Here is a 20083-nt window from a genome sequence, read left to right as displayed (position 1 = left end):
TTTCCTCTTTGCCTTTGGGCGGCATGACTGCAAAACGAAAAAACATCTACAGTATAAATACTTCTTTTTATACCCTGTACCTTCAGTGAAACAATACAGTTATTGAAGTTCCACATCCTCCTCGGTGACTGTTGAAAACTGGCCGATTGAAAAAGTGCTCTGGCGCCTTCGGGCCATGCTCGAGCTGTTGAACATCACCAAACAGTAAAAAAGAGGAAAAAAAAAACCTTCTCCTACCAGCAGAGGGCGGCCCTGACCGCAGCGCAAAAAAAGTAAGAGGTCCCTAGGCAGACCCCTCCCTGATCTTTTTTCCCTTCCCCTTTTGGTTCTAATTACTTTCAGCAGCGACCACGTCTCCACTTGGCTTCGGGGAGTAGGGGAGAGAAGGAGGAAAGAAAAACCTGGGAGAATAAAAAAAAAAATAGCATTCCCTCGAAAACCGAACCGCTGGTATACCGCTATTCCCCCGTTATTACATTCCACGTCCCGGAGACGCGGAGGATTTTCTATTTATCACATTTTTCCTTCTATAACTTATTAAATTTTATGGGGCAGTTTTGGGTTTTCGGCGTTGTTTTAAAGAACGTTTTTCCCGGGAAAGAGGATTTCTCCGCCGGACGGAGGAAATAATAAAATAATAGCAAAATCAAAAAACACAAGGAAGAAGAAATAAGGAGAGTTAAGCTCGAAACGCCCCAAAGTCGCGCCGAGAAGTTTCAAGGTGCTACAAAGATGCAGACGGCGCTGCGGTTCCTGCTTTGCATGGCGCTGTCTTCGTGTGGAGCCAACACGGCCAACTTCAGCCCCGAGGTAAGATAATTAAATAATCGTGTGTTTTTTCTTGGACGCCTTTGTATATTTATGAGTTTCAGGCTACGCAGCTATACCGTGATCCCTCTCGCTTTTGACAACTTCAGGCCACTTAAAATAGATTGCAGCCCTCCCACCCCTTTATGGTTGGTGGTTATATTTATTATTGCTTAATTTATTTTTTGCCCAGCACTCGGCCTTTGGCTCAGTTACCCGTCCTTATTTTAAAAAAAATGGATTCCTAAATATTCGTATTTCTTGCTGGGTTGGATTTGCTGACAAGGTGTTATTGTCATTTGTTCCTGAAAACGGTTTATTTCCTTAATAAAGGCAGGGGAATGGCTCCCTTCCAGCCTCCCCGGGGGACATGAGGTCACTCGCACATGAGATCTGCTGAAAGGTTTTAGGAGAGCAGCCTGGGGATGGGCCAAGGCCGGACCTCCCCTTCGCCTCCTTCCCTGCCTGGCTGACTCCTCTGTGTTTTTTTTTTTACTTTTCTTTGTCTGCTTTTGGAGGAAGAACTTCTGATAAAGTAATCCCACTACGAAGAAAACAGACCCCTTCCCCTCACGTTTAAGCATTACGTACAGATTTGGTATTTGGAGCAGACGTGCCTTACAGAGGTCACATGTAGTGGTGCAGAGGTCAAGGAAATGGTTGAGCAGCAAGAATTACCCTGTGCGGTAGTGCAATCGTGATTTAACCTGACTTTGGGGATGTTGGAGCACGACGGGGTCTCTACTGGCGAACGGAAGGGGCTGCGGAAGGCGGGTTCTTTGTTAGCACGTAGGTGTAGTGCTGTTTGGAGGGGATGGGCTGTTAACCGGCGCGTAACCTGGACATTACTGGCTTCTATCCGGCCAGCTCGTTCTTCTGGAGTATTAAAACGGGTACCATTGAATTGGGTAATGACTCGTATCACGGGCGCGTGGTGTGGACTACGCTGGGTGCTGTGCATCGATCGGGCGTGTACGTAGAAGTGCTGGGGAGGTAATATATGTGTGGATACTAGAGGCAGGAAGCGGTGCCCTGAATCTTTGGCTCGGGATGCAGGCGGGGGAGAGCCAGCGCCTCACCCATCTGTTTGCAATTGTACATTTTCGCGCTGCTCAGCAGAACTCGGGTCTTTTGCAGAACAGCAGTAAAGTACAGCTCAGGCATTCGCCCCTACCCCTACTTGCGCGTTCTGCTGAGCTTGTTGTTTGTTTGTTACCTAATTAAGTCTCTGGAATGATTATTTTGAAACGAAGCAGCCCCCAACTTAAGCAAGTCCCTACTCCATCCATGCAAACACCGACTTTAGGAAATGTACAGCAGCTTGGCTGCTCCCTTCTCCCACTTGATAGAATCATTGAGACTCGAATAAATGCCCTCATTATAGACCTGATAAGAATTAACCTCCTCCTTGCTGGGCAGAAACATGTCTCACTTAAATGGACTGCCCGGCCCCTGTGGCTGAAACATTAGCTCACCCACCCTGAAGGAGAAATGGACACCCACCCTCGATTTCCGTGTGCACTGAAACTCCCCGAAAAAGTACGGCAGCCTCTTCAGGCCCTCCTTTGATGCGCACACCTACCTACTCGAGCCCTCAGTCGCGTCATAAAGACCGTAAACATTTACACTCTATATTTTTACTTGAAGCACCCAGCTGCCATCGGGACACAACTTTTCTATTCTGGGATTTCGCTTTTCAATATATATATTTTAATCGGATGTGTTGGGCCAGTGGGGGTCACTTAAAATGAAGTAACACTACACCTCCCAGAATGCCCTGCCATGTTAAATGAAAACCCAGAACTGGAAAAGTTATGGCCAGGTGACATGGAGTCACTTGGCCGTCCTAGGACGGAACGCAGCGAATGTGGTACCCCATGATCGGGATGGTGGTGGTGTCGCCTGGCGAAGGGGCAACTTGTGCTCCTTTCTCCAGTAACTAATGTTCTAAACCGAGCGGGAGGCCCTAGTTAAGAAATGTGTACGCTTAATGTCGATGAAAGCTATTTTCCCATTTTTGTGTATAATTCCTGTGTTGCCCACATGGAATTTAAGAGGAGGGGTGAGAGACTGCAGCAGCAGAGTTTGGATAAAAGGCATCTTGTCAATGCTTGACTAGGCCACCTCTCATCCTGCCCAAGTCCCACAAAGGTCTCTTTGTTGGGCTCCCCCCATATCCGTGACCCCCCGCTCCTCAGACCTCCGGCAATCCCTCCCCGCCCACTCACTCTTTCAGCCAAACACACAAGAACATTCAAACAGCCGAGCCCTGCAGCTCCAAAAAACTGAAGGGAAAGAATTGCAATCGCGAAAAACCGAACCTTTTCCCCGCCAATCAGAATCGGGACATAAAAGTGAAGTTTTCTTACGTAAAAAAAGGTCAAATACCGAGATGCTCAGAACATCCAGAAAATGAATGTATATGGTAGTTGGCAAGAGGGACATCATGAGATGCAGACGCGCGCGGGTCAGCTGTGACCAGGGAGGAGTGACTTCCTCCTTCAAATAATTGGTGGGCGGTGGAGGGGGCACTGGGCACAATGTCTTGTGTGGGTGGGGGCTCACCAGTGACGTAAGGAAAAGTAGGAAGAGGATGTGGCGTCAGGGCCAAAGCTGCCGACTTTGGAACCAGGTTCAGGCTGAACATCCTGTGTTTCAGAGAAAATCACTTAATCTCCTCGTGTCTGGTAAAATGAATGTGACCTTGTGTAAAGCAACTGGTGCACAGGTAACGCGGTCCGATCCCTTCGGATCGAGTTCCTGCTAAATAAAGCTGCAAAAAAGCCCCCCCCTGCTCTGTAAAATGTAGTGAGGTGTCCCGAAACTGCCATAACGCTAAGAGATTCACAGGCTGTGGGCTGACGTGGGGGAGTCCAAAAATAATTTTAATTGCAAAAAAATGTAGAGTCTGACGATCACAGGATGAATTATTATTATTTTTTTGATTTCTTTCCTTGCCTGAGGACACCTGTACTCTGGAATTAAAACGTGTTAATGTCATGTTCTAAAAAACAGATCAGCTGTATTTAGTTATAGTTCAGTCAGTCCCTGATATGACTAAATAATATTCTTTTGAAGAGCTTTATGAAAGTGGATCTCAGAGGTCGCAGCAATCCGAGGTTCGAGCGTCAAAATAGTTTCTTACAATAAATGGAACAGATACATTTCCCAGAAACCCAAGAGGAGACTGTGTCGCGTTTCCAGCGATCATGTCAGTTTCGGCCTGGTTCGTGCTGTGGACCTTGAGATGCATCTGGTCTGTAGGCACTTCATTTGATCTGCATTTGTTCTCTTAAGTAGCTGGGAATCCGCTTAGATTTGAGATATGGTACACATTATGAGGCAGCAATGACCTCGACCCCTGGGGCATGCCAGGCTAGGAGTTGAGTGAACACAAGCATTGCCAACACATGAACTATTCAGGCAGGAAGGTCCTGAGCAACTGATCTTATAAGATCAGGACCCCCCATCACCAACCAATGAATGGCGAAAGAGAAATTGTTCACTTTTTACCAGAGGAAGCTAAATAAAGGATTTGTTTATGACAGCCCTAGTTAAAGGGTTGAGGACACAGACGGGCAGAGGACTTTTCACAGTGAACCTCTAGCAGCCGGGCTCAGATAAAGGAAGAAACTCAGACAAGTAGGCTTGTGACAAAATACTCATGAGAGTAAGCGCAGGGCTCTGAGTCAAAGTATCTGATGCCAGTTTCCTTATCATTCAATATTTCCACACAAGAAGGATGCTATTACAGCAGAGAGCTCCTTGGGTGGCACAGGATTACAATTATTTTATCCAAAGGTCTGAGCTTGCCAAGGATGCTCCAAAACTCTTTGAGAAGTAGAGGAGGGAGTTCTCTGTTCTCCAAAAATGCCTTATTTTAAACCCGGATTTGGAGCATGTGATGATGCAGATATTGAAGACCTGTCTACTTTTCTATTTAATCATAGCCAGTGTGTCATCTTTTCTCTAGTATCCTGTTTTACATTTAGTCTCTTTAGGTTTTTTCACTACCACGTTAAGATGAATGAAACATTCAAAAGAAAGAGAAAAAACAGGGCTTAGTTTGTGCCAATGGTAGGCAATGGAACTCATTTTTTTGGGGTACCAGACATATTTTCATCATCAGACCCAGACCATCCAGAGCAAAAGATAAGTCAGAGAAGGGGGTTAGAAAGATGAGGAAGCAATGTCGAAGGGAGAAGCCAGGGATGAAAAAGAACCAGAGAAAGTTAGATAAAGAGAAAACAAGTGTTGGATGGTAGGAAAAAGAGGCATGAGGTGGAATCAAGACCATAGAACACAAAGGAGAGTTATGGGAGTAATACCATCCCATACATACTCCCAAGATAAATCTACATATCCATAAACCACTGGAAGTGTGGGGTAGTCAAAGGTGAGGGTGAGACTGGATCGGTGTACCCCTCAGCTAGTGATACCGGTTAAGTGTGGGTTAGAACTATGGGAAGTGTATATTGAGTGTTTCTATAAGGGTGGCTGTATCATACAAAGGGGAGTTCCTTTTACGGACTAGGTGGTCTCACACACCTAATAGTAACATGCTTCCTCATTTGACCGCCTAGCCCCACCCAGGTAAGATGGTACTACCTGGACAGACTCCACCTCTTTGTTAAAGGAACAAGAGGGAGTGCTGAAATAAATCTTACTGGATAAATATCAGGGATCCAGATGGGGTGAGAATAAAATTACCATACATATCACCTATTTCAATTGATTAAATTTAATAAAGGTGCATGCAGGTAAGGTTGAAAGTGGGAGTGAGACTCATTAGAGTGCTTATGTCGCTTAGAGTCTACTTTTCAGTGGTTTGTGGAATCAAGACCAGACAGCCTCCGCATTCACCAGTCCTGGCATTCAAGAGCGCCGGCAGTAGTCTTCTAAGAAAACCCTTTGTGTTGCTGCACTTTTTTGTAACATTGTTTTAGAGAGGGTGTTCCAGTAGAGCTCCTATAGCATGGTGGACTGTCCATGACCAGGTGGAAAAGTTGGTGCACCTGTGTGAGTCGATCCGGACAGCTGCTAAGCAAGTATAGTGTATGTCCTTCCGTATTGGCAGGACAGGACACCCACTCGTCCAATTTTAATGCATCCAGATTTTGCAGAAAATTCTGGGATATTCTGAAGTCTGGGGCATCTACGTAAATATTGAAATTCCCCGATTTGGACAGATAAACGTGAATAGAGTGAATTTAGCTTTAAGATGTACATAATTGTTTGAAAAATCTGTCTAAGGATGGAGCCTGTACATAACTAAAGGACGCTCAGTATATTGGGGACAGCAAAATAGTTGAATTAGTAATGATTCTGCTTTAAGAGCAGACTCCGTATTGGTATCTTTCAGAGTAAATCAATTCCATTTGACAGCTGCCTTCCCCCTCTCCCTTTAGGCTGGAGATTTAAAAGCATTTATAGCCTTGCTTGACCAAGATTCAGTGATAAAAAGGAAGCGAGGCTTACTGTAGGAGATATTAAAAGGGCTTGAGTACATTTTGCAGCTGAGCGGACAGTGCAGCTGTGTTCTGTAGTCCTTTTGTGCCTCATAGTTTTTAGGGGTTGGCTAGGGTTATGTTAAGGAAGGGGGGCACAGAGCAGCCTATTGTCAGTAGAGCTTCGGGTGGCTTATGTGTCTGGTCAGTAACTGTGATGTGACAGGCGCCTACAATATACGTGTTATTTGTTAGAGACCAGGCAATACAAAGTTCAAAGTCAGAATAGTTACACTGTGTGGGGATCCTAGCAGCATGTGATGCCTTTGGTACTGTACAGGAACGGGCAGACTTTCCTTGGTGTACTGCTGGTACTTGTGCACATCCATCTTGTTTAAGACCTTTGCTCGTTTTTCACATCCCTCGTGACTCACAAACCCAATGGAAACCAACAAAGAGTAAACTCCTCCCAGAATGGAATAGACACTGAGAAAAGGAATGGCCGTACCAGAGATAACCTCCAGAAACGCAAATTAGCTTCAGCCTGTAGACACAAAGTTAATTCCTGTAAACTAAAAGTTCAACCAAATCTAGTACAACTTGTGTATAAAGCACTCTCTACGTACTAGAAGAAGGAACTGAAGCCATTTTGGAGTTTAAAAAGGTTTAAATTTCAGAGCATTTCAGTACTGTCACTCATATGTCAAGCATACACTTGTCACCACCTTCCTTAAGACCTTTTATTCTTCCCTTTCCACCCACCTCAAGACTCACCCTAACAGAAACCAACAGGAATAATAACCCTGAGTAATCACGGTGGCGATGCACCAGTGGTGGCCCACTGGAGTGGCCTAGCTGCCGAACCACATTTGTTTACAATGGTTCTGTGAGACAAAAGGGAAAAAGCATACAGCATAGTTGCTTTACCAGGCGTTCCTAGACCAGTCAAAAAGCAACTTAGAACTTCTCGAGAAAGATGGGCAGTAGATCTTGGTTCCCCCATCAGTGACGAGCACACAACCTCCAAGTATTGCGCAGGATGCACGGGAGGGATCCAGATGTGGGGAAGATAATGCAGAGTTTTATCATTAGGTCTGGCGTTGCCTCATACTAACCTCCTATTGGGAAGGGTATTGGGAACGTGTCAAGGTGGCTACTAATAGGACCTTGGCTAAGACCCCACGTGTCTGCCTGCTGGGATGGTTCTCTAGATCGACAGCCACTGCCATCACATCTCGGTTCCTGGACCTAGCACTGATACTGGCTAGGCACCAGCTGGCAATGAACTGGAAAGGGCCCAAGGGTGAAGAGATGGCTCTCTGAACGCAGCAAGTTTTGAGGTAGCCAGCCGGCTGCAAGTGGGCAATGTCACAAAAGGAGATTAACAGGGGGTTGAGGACCAGGGAAAGGAGAGAAGCCTGAACTCAAATAACACAAGACCTACCGCAGTTAGATGACAGAGGGCAACTAGTGTTCTCCGGGAGGCATGATGACGCATCATGAATGAGTACAGGGTGTGAGGACCCCTCTGGGCTAAGGGACACCTGCTGACGCCAGGCTGGAAACTCCTCTGGTCACTACTACATCCAGGGATGGGCAAAGGCGGCGAAATAGTATTGGGTATCTGCAGCACCAGGCCCTGGTGTATACACTGACCTGTGTATACTGTTTCACCTTTTTCTGGCAGAGTTCTTGTTTGTTTGGGCGATATATAATTGGTTGTAATTAAGAGATTGTAGAGGTACCAATCTAAAAAAAGAGGGTTCTAGACATCAGATATAGATAGCACAAGGTTCCGAGTCACGTGTTTATAGGATTTGAGGGTCTAGAACCTTGTTTGCAGCCTGTTTTTTAAAAATCCATATCTGTTTTAGTTTGGCTGTTAGCTGATCGGGGTGGCCTTCCACCACCTACCAGAGTCGGGGTGGACCTGTGGTCGTATGTTCAGGGCAGTGTAACCTCTTTATTTTAGGGCTGGCCATTGATGTCATGCCTACAACGTTTATCTGTGCTCCTGGTGGATGGCTGAGTGGCAATGTTGCCTTCTTTGAGTGTGTGAAATTGGTGCCAGATGGCTGGGGCGGGGAGGCTTTATCCTGCACTTAGTAGATTAACATTCCTGGGAGACAAAGGAATTTGATCGTGGTATTGCTGTCAAAATGGTTTGTCAGGGCTGTCTGAAATGAATGATGTTCTGCCCAGTGTACATGTGTCTCCTTAGACCGCGGTATCCATGTTGTTAAAGGCTTTATGGGGGATTGTTCTGCCTTATGTATTTGTATAGCATCTCTAAGTTTAAGTGGAGATGTGATTTAACTGTACAGTCCATTTTTGTGCGCTCTCTCCCTCGCTCTTATAGATATAGATATATATATATCTATCTCATATCTGTGATACGTTGAATGCATGCCAGGTGTTCCGCCTCATGTTCTGCTGCAGGCTTTTGTGCTGTGTGTGTGTGTGTGTGTGTAGGGGGCAAATGCTGGTAAGAGCCCACGACAGCTGACTACGTGGCTTACCTGTTTCCTGTCAGATGTAAGTGAAGCTTTCTGTCTAATGTTGTTTTTGCATTTGGAGAGTTTGTGGTAAGTGCCATTGGTAGCACTGCGCCAGCAAGCCGTCATATTTGTTTTGTGTTGGGTGTAGGTGAGCTGTCTCCTGTGTCATGTTGCAAGTTTCTGCATGGCACATTTAAGTGGCAAATATGGTTGGTAGGTAATTATATGGCATATGTGGTCTGTGCTGTATTTTTGAAGTGTTGGTCTAATATATTCTTTTGAGAATTGGATTCTCCTGTAGGAGCAATCTAAGCAATACAAAATGTTAAGTTCTCTAGATGAGATGGCTATAATTTAGATACCATAAACATACCCTAAATACCTTTTAAATGTGTTGCAAACCTGTAAATTGAGCAATGGGTAGCAGCTGATATTCAATGCTACCCCATGGCTGGGGTGGTCATTGCGCACTCAGAGCCACTTTGAGGCCACAGGCAGTGGAACTGCTGTGGTCCCTCAGTTCTAGATACAGAGGTCTTGAGGGCCTCAATCCTAACTATTCGGGTTGGAGAGATGTGACGGTGGCTGTTGTCTTCCCAGTGGTCTGAGGTCTGGCACGAGCCTTGTGGAAGTGGCAGGTTTCTCCGTTCAGCAATGTGAGAACTAGCCGAGCTAACAGTGACCTCTCTGTCGCAGAACTGGCAGCCCAGAGATTGAGGTACCCACCTTGGTTACAGTGGTAGGAAAATTATGTGGCTGTTTGGAGTTCTTTTGAGCCCCCAACCCAGTAAGGAGCTGTATGTTGTCCCTTCCAAAATTACTTATTGAGAGTGCAAATGCCACATGTCTGATTTCAAAAGGTTTGAGGCAAGAGAGTAGGGTGATCTCTCCTCTTTACACACGGGTTGACGCTGCTGCTGCAGTGCTTTGGTTTGTGGTCCACCTGGAACTGCTCTTTCTTCCCTGGTTTCAGCTGTCTGGAAGGCTGCGACAGAATGAGCTAATAAGATGGTAGATGAGGGATCTGCTTGCTTTATATAATATCCGATTCATCCCATGCCTCGGCTTTGGGTGAAGGCCCCCACCCGAAGAGAGCTCGAGGGGCCGGACCGGAAACCCCTCCAAGGCCCTTGAGTAAAGCGTGCCAGAATGGGGTGTACAAATATGGGGGGGGGGGGAACAGAAGTGGTCTCCCCTCCGCTCAAACCACCTCCTGCCCCCCCCGTGACCCTGGCACAGAGTGGAAGCAGAAAGGGGGCAGTAGAACTGGTTGGCCCAGTGGGGGACGAAGCATCATTTAAATTCACCCCTCCCTCCACCATGCCCTAGGGCATAGGTGGGGACTTAAAAGGAGGCTGTCCGGCACGGAACCCCTCTTTGTTATCCGGGATGCCGGGCAGCGACGCAAGGAAGACACCCACCCCTAACACTAAGTGCCCAGATTGTCGCAGGCTGGAATGAAGGGTGAAGCAGAAAAGGAGAGATCAAGAACAAAGAAGGCCACACCCAACACAGCGGGGTGGCAGGGCTACTTACCTTGGGATGCCTCACGGCAGGGTAAAGCAGTCGGGGGAGGTACATGAAAACACGGCACTCGCAGCCCAGGTCCCCCAGAGAGCTGGACACAAGGACTTAACAAGGTAGCGAGTTGAGCCTAAAAGGAAATGAATACCCTCCTACATAAAAAGGAATAATGCCAAGGGGCAAGGTACACAAAGGACTAAACGCAGGAGTGATTTGTGACAAATTGATTGATGGGCATGTGACAGGTAGATATCGAGAATTTATGGGGTTGTTAATATGCAAAGTGATTTATGACCCAAATGTATCAATTTTAAGCATAAACCTATAGGCCTGCAACCTCATGGACGATAACGTGATTTATGACAACCTCAGGACCTCTATTGCATGTATCAGTGATATGACACAATGATTTATGGCCCTCATAAAAGCAGGGCAAATATGCTGTAAATCAACGCTAATAAATGCGGCCAACATTGGCAAACATTTCCCAAACCAAGTAACCAACTGATGTATTATTTATAAGTATTTGCATGAATGGGCCGTCTGGTGTGGGGGTGGGGAGTGAAAGAGGAGACTGTTACACAAAGGTGGGTCAGAGGTCTGCCCTGTTATACTGTAATCAAATAATGTGCGGTCACTTCCCCCATACCTGACATTTCAGAGCGTCACCATCTTTCTCTTAAAGGACCCAAGGAAGCAAAAAGACCACACCCTCGACAGTCAAGTTTGACCTTGATCGAGAGTGTGGAAGCCCAGTGAGAAAATTAAGGGGCATGAAGAAGGGTGGCCTGGGTGAACTAGTTTAGAGGTCTTGTGCCTGGCAACAGAAGGCCACAGGCTCAAGCCAGACATGGGGGCCAGTGAGAGCGAGGTGGTGAGCCAGCCCCTCAAACCCCCCCTCCCCCAAACACACACACACACATATAGGGAGTGGAGGAGGGGAGGCTATTTGCAGGCGGTAGGTCACCGGCCTATTGTGCTCCAGCCTGAAAGCCTTACTCACTGAGAAGACGCACCTCCCCACCAGGTTTATAGTGTTCAGTTTGGAGGCTGGATACCTACTTCATAATGGGGCCCATCAAACACTGCCGAGTTTGATGGAAGGAGGGGTCGCGTTCTCCGGGTTAGTGGGCGCCATGCAGAATGTTAAAAGGGGCACCCTATACTCCCAGATCGCTCAGACATTCACAGGCCTTGGAACAAATGAGCCTCAACCAGACCGGAAGAAAGGAGCCTCTGCACTTCGCCCCGCTCGAGTATCTGTGAACAATTCCCGTCAAAAGTAATGAGAATATTCGTAAATTAATTAGTAAAGTTACGATTTAACAGATTGTAATTGTTCGCTTTCAGAACACTATATGCTGAGATACTGGATCTGTCCGGCGGTTGATAAAAACCAAAATCTGGGCCCACAGTTGTAAGGGGCAGAAGCCGGTAGATATGCACCTCACGCAAACTGTGGCTATGTAAACCTTAGTGGCAGAAGCCGACGAGATTGTCGTCGGCCTAGGGTGTGGGGGGCCTGCGGACATCGCGTTTATGGGGTATTTGGTTTGAAACGTTGAGATGGGCCCGAACAAGTCCCAGCATTCTGGTAAATATACAAACCGGACGATAAACCCTGCACTGCATTCCTTTCATACCTGTCAGCAGAGAGGGCTTGTCTGTCGCCTCTGACGGCTGACCTCAGCAGAGGTGTTCGGAGCCCAGCACAGGCCTCGACAGGCGGAGAGGAGGAACCGTGAAATTTACCTTGGCACAGAAGGTGACGCAGTTCTTCTAAATTGAGGTTTCTGTCTCCCCCACAGCCCCAGCGAACAGAAAAATACTGGGTTTCAAATGTTGTTAAGGGGTTATCCAAATAAGTCGACCAGGGTGAAACACTTGAGGTCTACATTCAGGTGACAACACAAATTGTTGCTGTCCTTGCCACCCCCTCCCCCCGCCCAAGGGTTTAGTGCTTCACCCAGAACAGCACGAAGCGTGAAACACACCTGCCTCCTAAACAGTTGCCCCTTCCCCGCTCATAACACAAAGGGAGCGTGTAACCCCACCTCTGTCCTCAAAGAACCCGCCCATTCATGGGGCAGGAATGGTGGCAGTGCACCACATTTTTGTAAATGATTAGCCCTAACGAGCTTTTTTCTGTGTAAGAAAGGGATGCAGTCTACATACCTCACGCAAGTAAAGTTCCACTTTAGTCTGACCCCCCCATACCCTTGCGTTCACATGTCTTGTGTGTACTGATTGCCTGTATGTATGGTGCATGTGTAGCACATGCATGGAAACCATGCTCAGAATATGGTCAGAGTTTCAGTACTGGGACCAGTGAGATCCATTTTGGATGGCCCTTGTTTTTGCATGGTACAATATAGAGAGTAGAATTCATTTCCCCAGGCAAGTTTAGCATATTGATTGTATTTCTGTGGCCAATCAGATACAAAAGTGTGGGTTGGGTTGAGGCAGGGCTACCATAGAAATGTTATTGGGTCTTTTTATTTGGGGACAGCTGATTATTTCTTCCTTAGCCCTGGCATTTGGTGAGGCAGATGTTTCTGTTAAGACTGCGGAAGTCTGTAGACATGCATGTCGTTTTTGTTTTTGTTAGTTTGCTGCTTCAGGGGGGCTGATGAAGGCTAGGTACACAGATCTTACTTTTAATTGTGCCCTTGCTTTGGATACTCCTACTTGAAGCCAGCCTCATATCTACCTGGCTTGGGAGCTATTATCTTCCACAAAGGCTGTGTCTGCAGCCCAGCCGGAAAATTACATTTGATAGAAATTCAAATAGGTTCCAAAACCTCAGAAAACTTACTGTATCGCAAAAATGAGTATAATGAGGGACCTACACACCCTACTTTATCCTGACTCCAAGTTCATCTCAACCAATGAAGGAAGTGCTCTGCAGAGTTCATGAAGAGGAGCAGTTTACCTAGGGCTGGTGTCTCTATGACTCCTTGTCTCCAGGAAGTGAACAGACATCACCTGAAGGCTGTAAGTTGCTGGAGATGCTGAGGATCTGCATAGTGCCTAGAGGTCTGCCTGCTCAGAGAGGGAAGGAGAATGCCTGGTCTTACAGGAGGAGAGGCTGTCCAGAAGGAGAAGCCCAGCCATGTTCCACGTCTGAGGTACACCCAGAAGCAGCTGACTGCCCTCCGGAGTAAAACCCAAGCAGACCTGTATTTTGTGGGGTCTCAACAAATCAAACACGAATGAAAAGTCGGGCTTTCCAGCACCCCCGCAACGTACCCTGCAGGCTGGTGCTGCCATTGTTTTACATTAGCACACCAGTTGAAGGAAGCTCTGCACAAACCCTGTTTGTGACTTGGAGGTACCAGCTGCCAAAGAGCGGCACAAAGGGAAGCACCCGTCTGCAAATAACCTGGAGGTCAAACTACCAAAGAGAAGCACCCATTTGAGACCAGCCTAAAGGCTGCTGCTGACAAAGGGGGATCACTTGTCCGATCCCAGCCAGGAGACCGCATCTGCCAAAGAGCAGCACCCACCCACCAAGCAGGCCTGCCATGCTGCTCGACCCCAGTGGTCCAAGTCCAGAGTGAGGGAGTCACCATGGTCCCGTGACACCACTGCTGACACTTACAGTGCAGGTCAGATGAGAGCCCCCTCCAGTGCTGCACATTCTGCATCTCCTTAAGCAGGGAGAGCAATACCTAAATGTGAAAGACTGAGCTGAATGTGCACAAGTAAATGTAAATCTGTTGTGAGAACACTGTGTTTCCCGTGTAATCACTTTTGGCAAGAATAGTTTGAACTGATCTATTAGTTAACCATGGCAAGTGAACTGCGGTTGTGCCATTACTTTTGTGAAGGTTGCCATGGACATTGGGACAGCTTTCTAGAATGGGGATAGGGCACTGTAGTGGGTGTAATGCCTGGTTGGATTCGTAATTGAGATTGCAACCTGTAACAGTCCTTATTAGACTGTTTAGCATTTCGTTTTGCTGTGATGTACTTTCTTTTCACTACGATAAGTACCGGGGTCAACAGTATGGTATAGCATTTGTTGTTTGAATGTTGAGTTCTGGGCTCTTGCCCACCTCACTACCTTCCTGATAAGCTTTTGACTGCTCACCCTGGCTACCCTGAGAGAAAAGTGCACAAGTCTAGTTTGCAGAGCCAAAGGAAGATGGGCACCAGTGCCAAACGACCCCCGGTCCATTAGCCCCTACTTGCCCTTTAGACCCCCCCAACCCTGGAAGGTGGTCTGAAAAAACTGGCTGTGCTCCAAACCACATAGGGAGACTCTTTTACCTTCATCCAGTGCACACGTTTTCAATTTTCTCCCCCCCTAACATGTGATGTTAACAATCCGCCGCATTATAGGACAAGCAAGTTGCACTATCTCACTTCTCCATAGCAAGAGATTGCACTCCCCAAAAAGCAAACAATTTACAGTCTTACAGAAGACGAGGAATATGTTAATCTTCTACCTTCCACCTAGAAACTTGAAGGTTTATACTCGTTTTCCTCTGAACTTATGTGGAAACTTCTTCTTTTGAGAAACGTGGTCTGGAGGTGGTCCTTTTAAATAACATGGAACGTTAGACCCTACCCTTCCATAAGAACACTACTGAGGCTTGTACCTTTTCCTCCAACCTGGAGAACAGGAGGGTTACATTCTAAGTGTTTGCACCTCCTCTCTTCCAGAACATGACAGTAGATACTGTCATTTAGAGTTCAAGATGCTTTTCTACTCCCTACTATACAGCAAGAGATTATTCAATTTCCTCCTTCAGAACAAAATGTTCTAGGGCAAAAGGTTACAGTGTTTCCTCTTTCCAGAAAATGGTGAGGAGGTTCTTGTATCCTCTTTCATAACAAGAGCAGCCTTCTATAATTAGAGGTTGAAATCTTTCTTTTTTCGAGAGAAAGGGATTGTGTTCCTGTTTTCGTGAATAAGGTTGCACTCTCAACTCTCCACTCCAAAACGAGGTTTTGTAATTCTATCTTTCAGGAGAAGTTGCACTTTTTCGCCTTTTCCAGAATGGTACATCTTCCAGAAAGAGAAGTTCCGTAGTATCGATGATCCAGAACAAATAGCTGTACTTTTCCAAAACAAGAAGCTGTGCTGGGACCCTCATCCAGAAGAAGAGGTTGCACTGTTCCAGAACAATATTACTTGTGCTCTTCTAGAATGAGGTTTTCCTCATCCCCTCTTCCAGAAAGTGAGGCTGTCCTTTTCCCCCTCTTCCAAAATAATAGCGCTGTTCAGCTCCTGCAGAACTAAAAATAAATGTGGACAAAACCAAAGTAATTCTGCTATGCTCTAAGCTATACGCTCTGAACCCATACTTGTCCCCACCTCTTCCAACTTGACAAGGTTGTTCAAAGCTTTCAGGCTCTTCCAAAAGTAGAGGATTTTTACAAGATGTGGACATGAAGTTTTGTTATCATATAAATTGAGTGCCAAAGGATTGCTGTTTGAATTACGACCACTTGTTCCCCCCCCCCCCCCCCCCACAGCTACTCATACGATGGTAGGGCATACCTTGGTTAATTCTAAATCAGACTACTCAAACTCCTTATTTTGTGGTCTTCTGGAGATGCAACCTTATCACCTACAATTTGTACAAAACGCAGCATTCTCTTTACAGCTAGGTTTTTTTTTTAAAGGGACAGGCTTCCAAACTGACAAATGCTCTTCATTAGTGACCTGCCTGTCACAGGTAACCAACGAACAGTATTTTTACCACCATCTGTAGATCTTTATTTTCTATTAGTTACTTGGATCTTATTGTAAGGCTTGCTGGGACTGAAGACTGTCAGTGTTATTTTTCCTAAGTTTTTTTTAATCCACCCCACCACACACAGCTATTCTGTTCTCATTCCCCCAGTGGTTTCATGACCTAGATTTGATCTTCAGTCCCCATGTCCCTCATGGCGCCCACGCTTGGACACCCTCTTAAGGACCTAAATCATTTTGGACTGCGGTGTGTGCTTTATGAAGAAAATAACATTTTAGTGCAGGGGTCTTCAAACTGGGGGGCCTCAAGTGACCCAGGCTCTGGCTAAAAGAAATATTATGCAGATAATAGTGCTTTGTTTTAAGCAGAAAACTGTTTTTTACACTTGTAAAAAGGTAACACATCTTAACTGCAATTTTTAAATAAGTCTAGAATTATTTAAAGATTGCCAACTTAATAGAATAGTTATGAAAAATTCTGAAGGAGGGCCGGGATGATTTATATTTCTCTCACTAGGGGGACGTGGTATTAACAAGTTTGAAAACCACTGTTTTAGTGCAAGAACAGTGGCAGAGGAGACTGGTGGAGTATAAGAAGTTGAGTTGCTTTTCAAACCAGCAGCCTCGCTACAAACTCCTCGATTATTTCTCAATACTGTCTCCATCTGTCATCCGATGTTGCAATCTGTTTTCGATTAAGCTTGCACGTGCCTTGTACTTTTAATCACTTCCGGTGTCCTGAAGTGCGACGTCAGCGTCAATAACAAGAACCCTATTGAGAAATCGTGTACGGGAGGGGATGTGAGGCCCATCTGGACTCGGTTACTACCTCCCAACCCTTTCTTGTCCTCGCTCCGTGTTCCTGTCTTATCCGGACTATCATTAATGGAGGGGACGTGTTTAATGGTGGTGTCCTCAAAAGAACCCCACCCCCAATGTGTCCCTGACTCGGGTTTCATCTCACACGACGCAAACTCCCTTGTTCAGGACTTGTCTAGTTACTGGGGGTGCCTCTCTGTTACCTAGCAGTGCTAGGGAAGTCTGGAATAGAAGCCCACCCTTTTCCTGAGACTGTTCGCTTACAGGTAGGCAGACAGGTGAAATGGGTCATTTTTTTTCTGAAAAGTATGGCAGGGCCTTGGACAAAGACGTGGTCAGTTGGACAGTCCAGGCTAGTAGCTTGTATGGTCTGGGCTTGACGTCTTGAGGCCTTCTGACTTGCAAAAAGGCATTCTTAGGGTTTGGTAGGAGATGACGTTTGACAGTGAAATGGTGACTGTTAGCCAAGACAAGCAATTAATTTCAGTTCTACATCTGTTTAGTTTTCCCACTTGTGGCTTGTGCATGCTGGTCTGGTATATAAATGAGGACTTCCGTCAGTGCTGGTTCCTTCCCTTCTCATTTCGTTGACTGTTTTGTTCTTTTTAGGTGAGATAGTGCAAGCTGTTTTGTTGCAAAAGAACTATTGTCAGCTTATGTCAGTGCCTTAAGCCCGCCCATTGTTTATCATAGATTGGGTTGGTCACTTTGATTTGCGTTGTCTATCTTGTTTGTCCCTTCCCCTGGAGCATAGACTCTTTACTTGTGCCCTTCTAGTGCTCACTTCTATATAACCTTTTTGTTTGCTACGGCATCCCAAAAGAGTGCACATTTATAGCTTTCTCCCTCATGCTGTTTTCTGCCCGTGTGCTTCATAATGGATTCTCCCATCCATTTGCTCCTCTCGCCCTTGTGCACTATGTTGCTCTCTGTAGCACGTGTGCTTCTCTTACCCCCCCACACTTTGTGTTACTCTCATCTGGGTATTTCTCTGTTTGCCCCTGTGTTATTCTCTCGCCCGTGTGTGTTTCCTCCACCCTCCTGGTTGCTTCCTCCTACTTGTGCTGCCTTACTCCTCCTCTTGACCTACTGGGTGACCCGCTCCTTCGTTGCCCTCTTCCCCCTTACAGTACTATAATATATATTCATTTAAGGGAAGCCAGATACCAAATTACTGCTGACCCTTTCAATTTATAAATAAAAACGCTGTTCTGTTACTTCATTTTTATTTATTTATTTACCGATCCATCTCCGATTTGTACATTTTAAAAATGCTACCCGGGTTTTTGCCTATGCCGTACATCATGAACAAATTAACACGAGACAAAACAGGGCAAATATGTCTCAAAGACAAAACCTATTGACTTTGCCCATGCTTTTTTAGGGTCGAGGCTGCGTTGCATGCGCTCGCGCATGCGTATCGCAGCGAGACGCTTTAGTTATCAGAAAAGGGCTCGGAGCTCTCTCGACGTCACATCAGTGTGTTTCATTGGTTCCTCGGCTTGCCTAATAAAATCTGCTTGCTTTCATTCGTCGAAGGCATGCACACGTCATGCCTTTTCCGGTGGCTAGCCCTCCTCGAGTGCAGCGACCAAGTAAAGAAAACATGCGAGGCTCGCTGTTTTCTGTCGGATCGTGGACTACTTTTTCTCTATTTTATTAGCACGATTTCGCTTGGCAGAAGTCGAGCGCTTTACACAGTTAATTTCACTTTTTCGGTTTAGGTACATAAAAGCACTTTTACCAATAGATGAAAAGTCGGGTTAGGAGTTTACAACGCGATCAGCTCTAACATGAGCAAACGCGAGACCCATTGCATTGCAAATGCTTGTTCTATTTTGCATTAAGTCCCTCCCCTGTGAGTAGGCACATGGCACAGCCTTGCCCCGCCTTTCCATGTGCCCTTCCTGCCTTCATTATTGCAGCGCTGTTGCCATGAGGCTGTTACTGTGTCACTGGGTCTTTAATGACCTTTGATCTTTTATTAACCCAGCCCAACAGGACGTTCGCTTCCTTTTCATTGTGAACGGAGCCCTTCTAACCGGACCAGAAGGAGGGAGGTGGTCCTCGAACAGACCAAGGCCAGGGAGCACACTTCAGAACAGCCCTAGTCAGGAAATGAACCCTCTGCAGCACATTGCATAGTGTTCTTTCCAGCACAGACTGAGGCAACCCGCCCTGTGTTCAGTACTGATTGAGGCAGACCCCTTCTCCCTGCCAATGGGAGCTCATGTGTTAAACTCCCGTACCCACCGCCGCCGCCACCACCCACCCACCTGCCTCCCACCCCCAAATGTGATAACTCCTACTTTACAAATACAGACTGGGCTATGTGGTAGTCTGAGCTGTGCTAGCTCACCTGCATGGATTTCAGGCAAGTTTATCATGTGGTTGTGTGGTTTATTCCTAGCTTTACAGTCTCTCCACAAGTGTCCCTGCCAAGGTATGAACCTGCCCTGCAGCATGGAACTTCCTCTGTCTCGTGTCTGTATGATTAGTGTCATTGTGAGCTCTGCAGACAGACCTGTCCTTCACGCCTATGTGCCTGTAAGTGTAGTATTACAGTTAGTTCTACACACATTGCTTTACCTCGTATCAGGGGGAGTTTCGTTATGGTTGCAATACCTTGCTTGGCAACCTCCATATTCCACAATGGCCTCCTTCAGGGGCATCCTACATGTTGTAGTCCTCATCAAGATCCTGAAGGCATATGGTACATTACCCTCCCCCAGCCACCCATATCCCATGCACCATCTGCCAGCCTCCACCATCTTCAACACCAGCTGAATCGTTCACAAAGACAACACGATCGCCACACCCTTGTCTATCTGGCTGGCAAGCTCACCGCCTCTGATGGCTCTCGGCGCTACACTTCCCCTATGCACGAGGATCTTAAACAAAACCCCTGTATCTTTCAAGACTTTCCCTAAAATTCTCCAATTTAGGGAAGAGCTAAATGCATACTCTTTGAAGAACACACTACTTAATGTCAATGAAACAACTCAACCCAACTCCACTCCTAGAACCCAGCGCTCCCCTCCGAGAACTACACTTTCTTTTTGCCCTTCTATAGGGCTCTTCCGCCGTACTTTTTGGTTTGTACTACACAAATACCACGTGAATAGTACCTAGTAAAGGTGTGCAGCCACTTTCACACAGCACAAGTATGATTAATTGCCGAGATTCCTCCTCCCCATGAACAGAACCCTCGAGTGACTTGTCTGCGCCCCAAAAGTTACAAACCCGATGTTGAGGGCTTGAACCATGTTGTATAATTCCCCCCT

The 20083-nt window shown here is 46.4% G+C and overlaps 1 protein-coding gene across 1 annotated transcript in view; it reads left to right on the top strand.

Annotated features, from left to right (window-relative positions):
- Nucleotides 1-358: 358 nt before the first annotated feature.
- MMP14 (matrix metallopeptidase 14) overlaps nt 359-20083 on the top strand; it is an 81685-nt gene continuing 61960 nt past the window's right edge. Inside the window, exon 1 of the mRNA XM_069238243.1 lies at nt 359-810. Coding sequence (XP_069094344.1) covers nt 733-810 — 78 coding nt within the window. The 5' untranslated portion in view covers nt 359-732. The remainder of the gene's footprint in view (nt 811-20083) is intronic.

This window comes from Pleurodeles waltl, chromosome 6 (assembly GCF_031143425.1).
Source record: "Pleurodeles waltl isolate 20211129_DDA chromosome 6, aPleWal1.hap1.20221129, whole genome shotgun sequence".
Lineage (NCBI taxonomy): Eukaryota > Metazoa > Chordata > Amphibia > Caudata > Salamandridae > Pleurodeles > Pleurodeles waltl.
The sequence above is the reverse complement of the archived record's forward strand: the minus strand, read 5'-3'. Positions and strand labels throughout refer to the sequence as shown.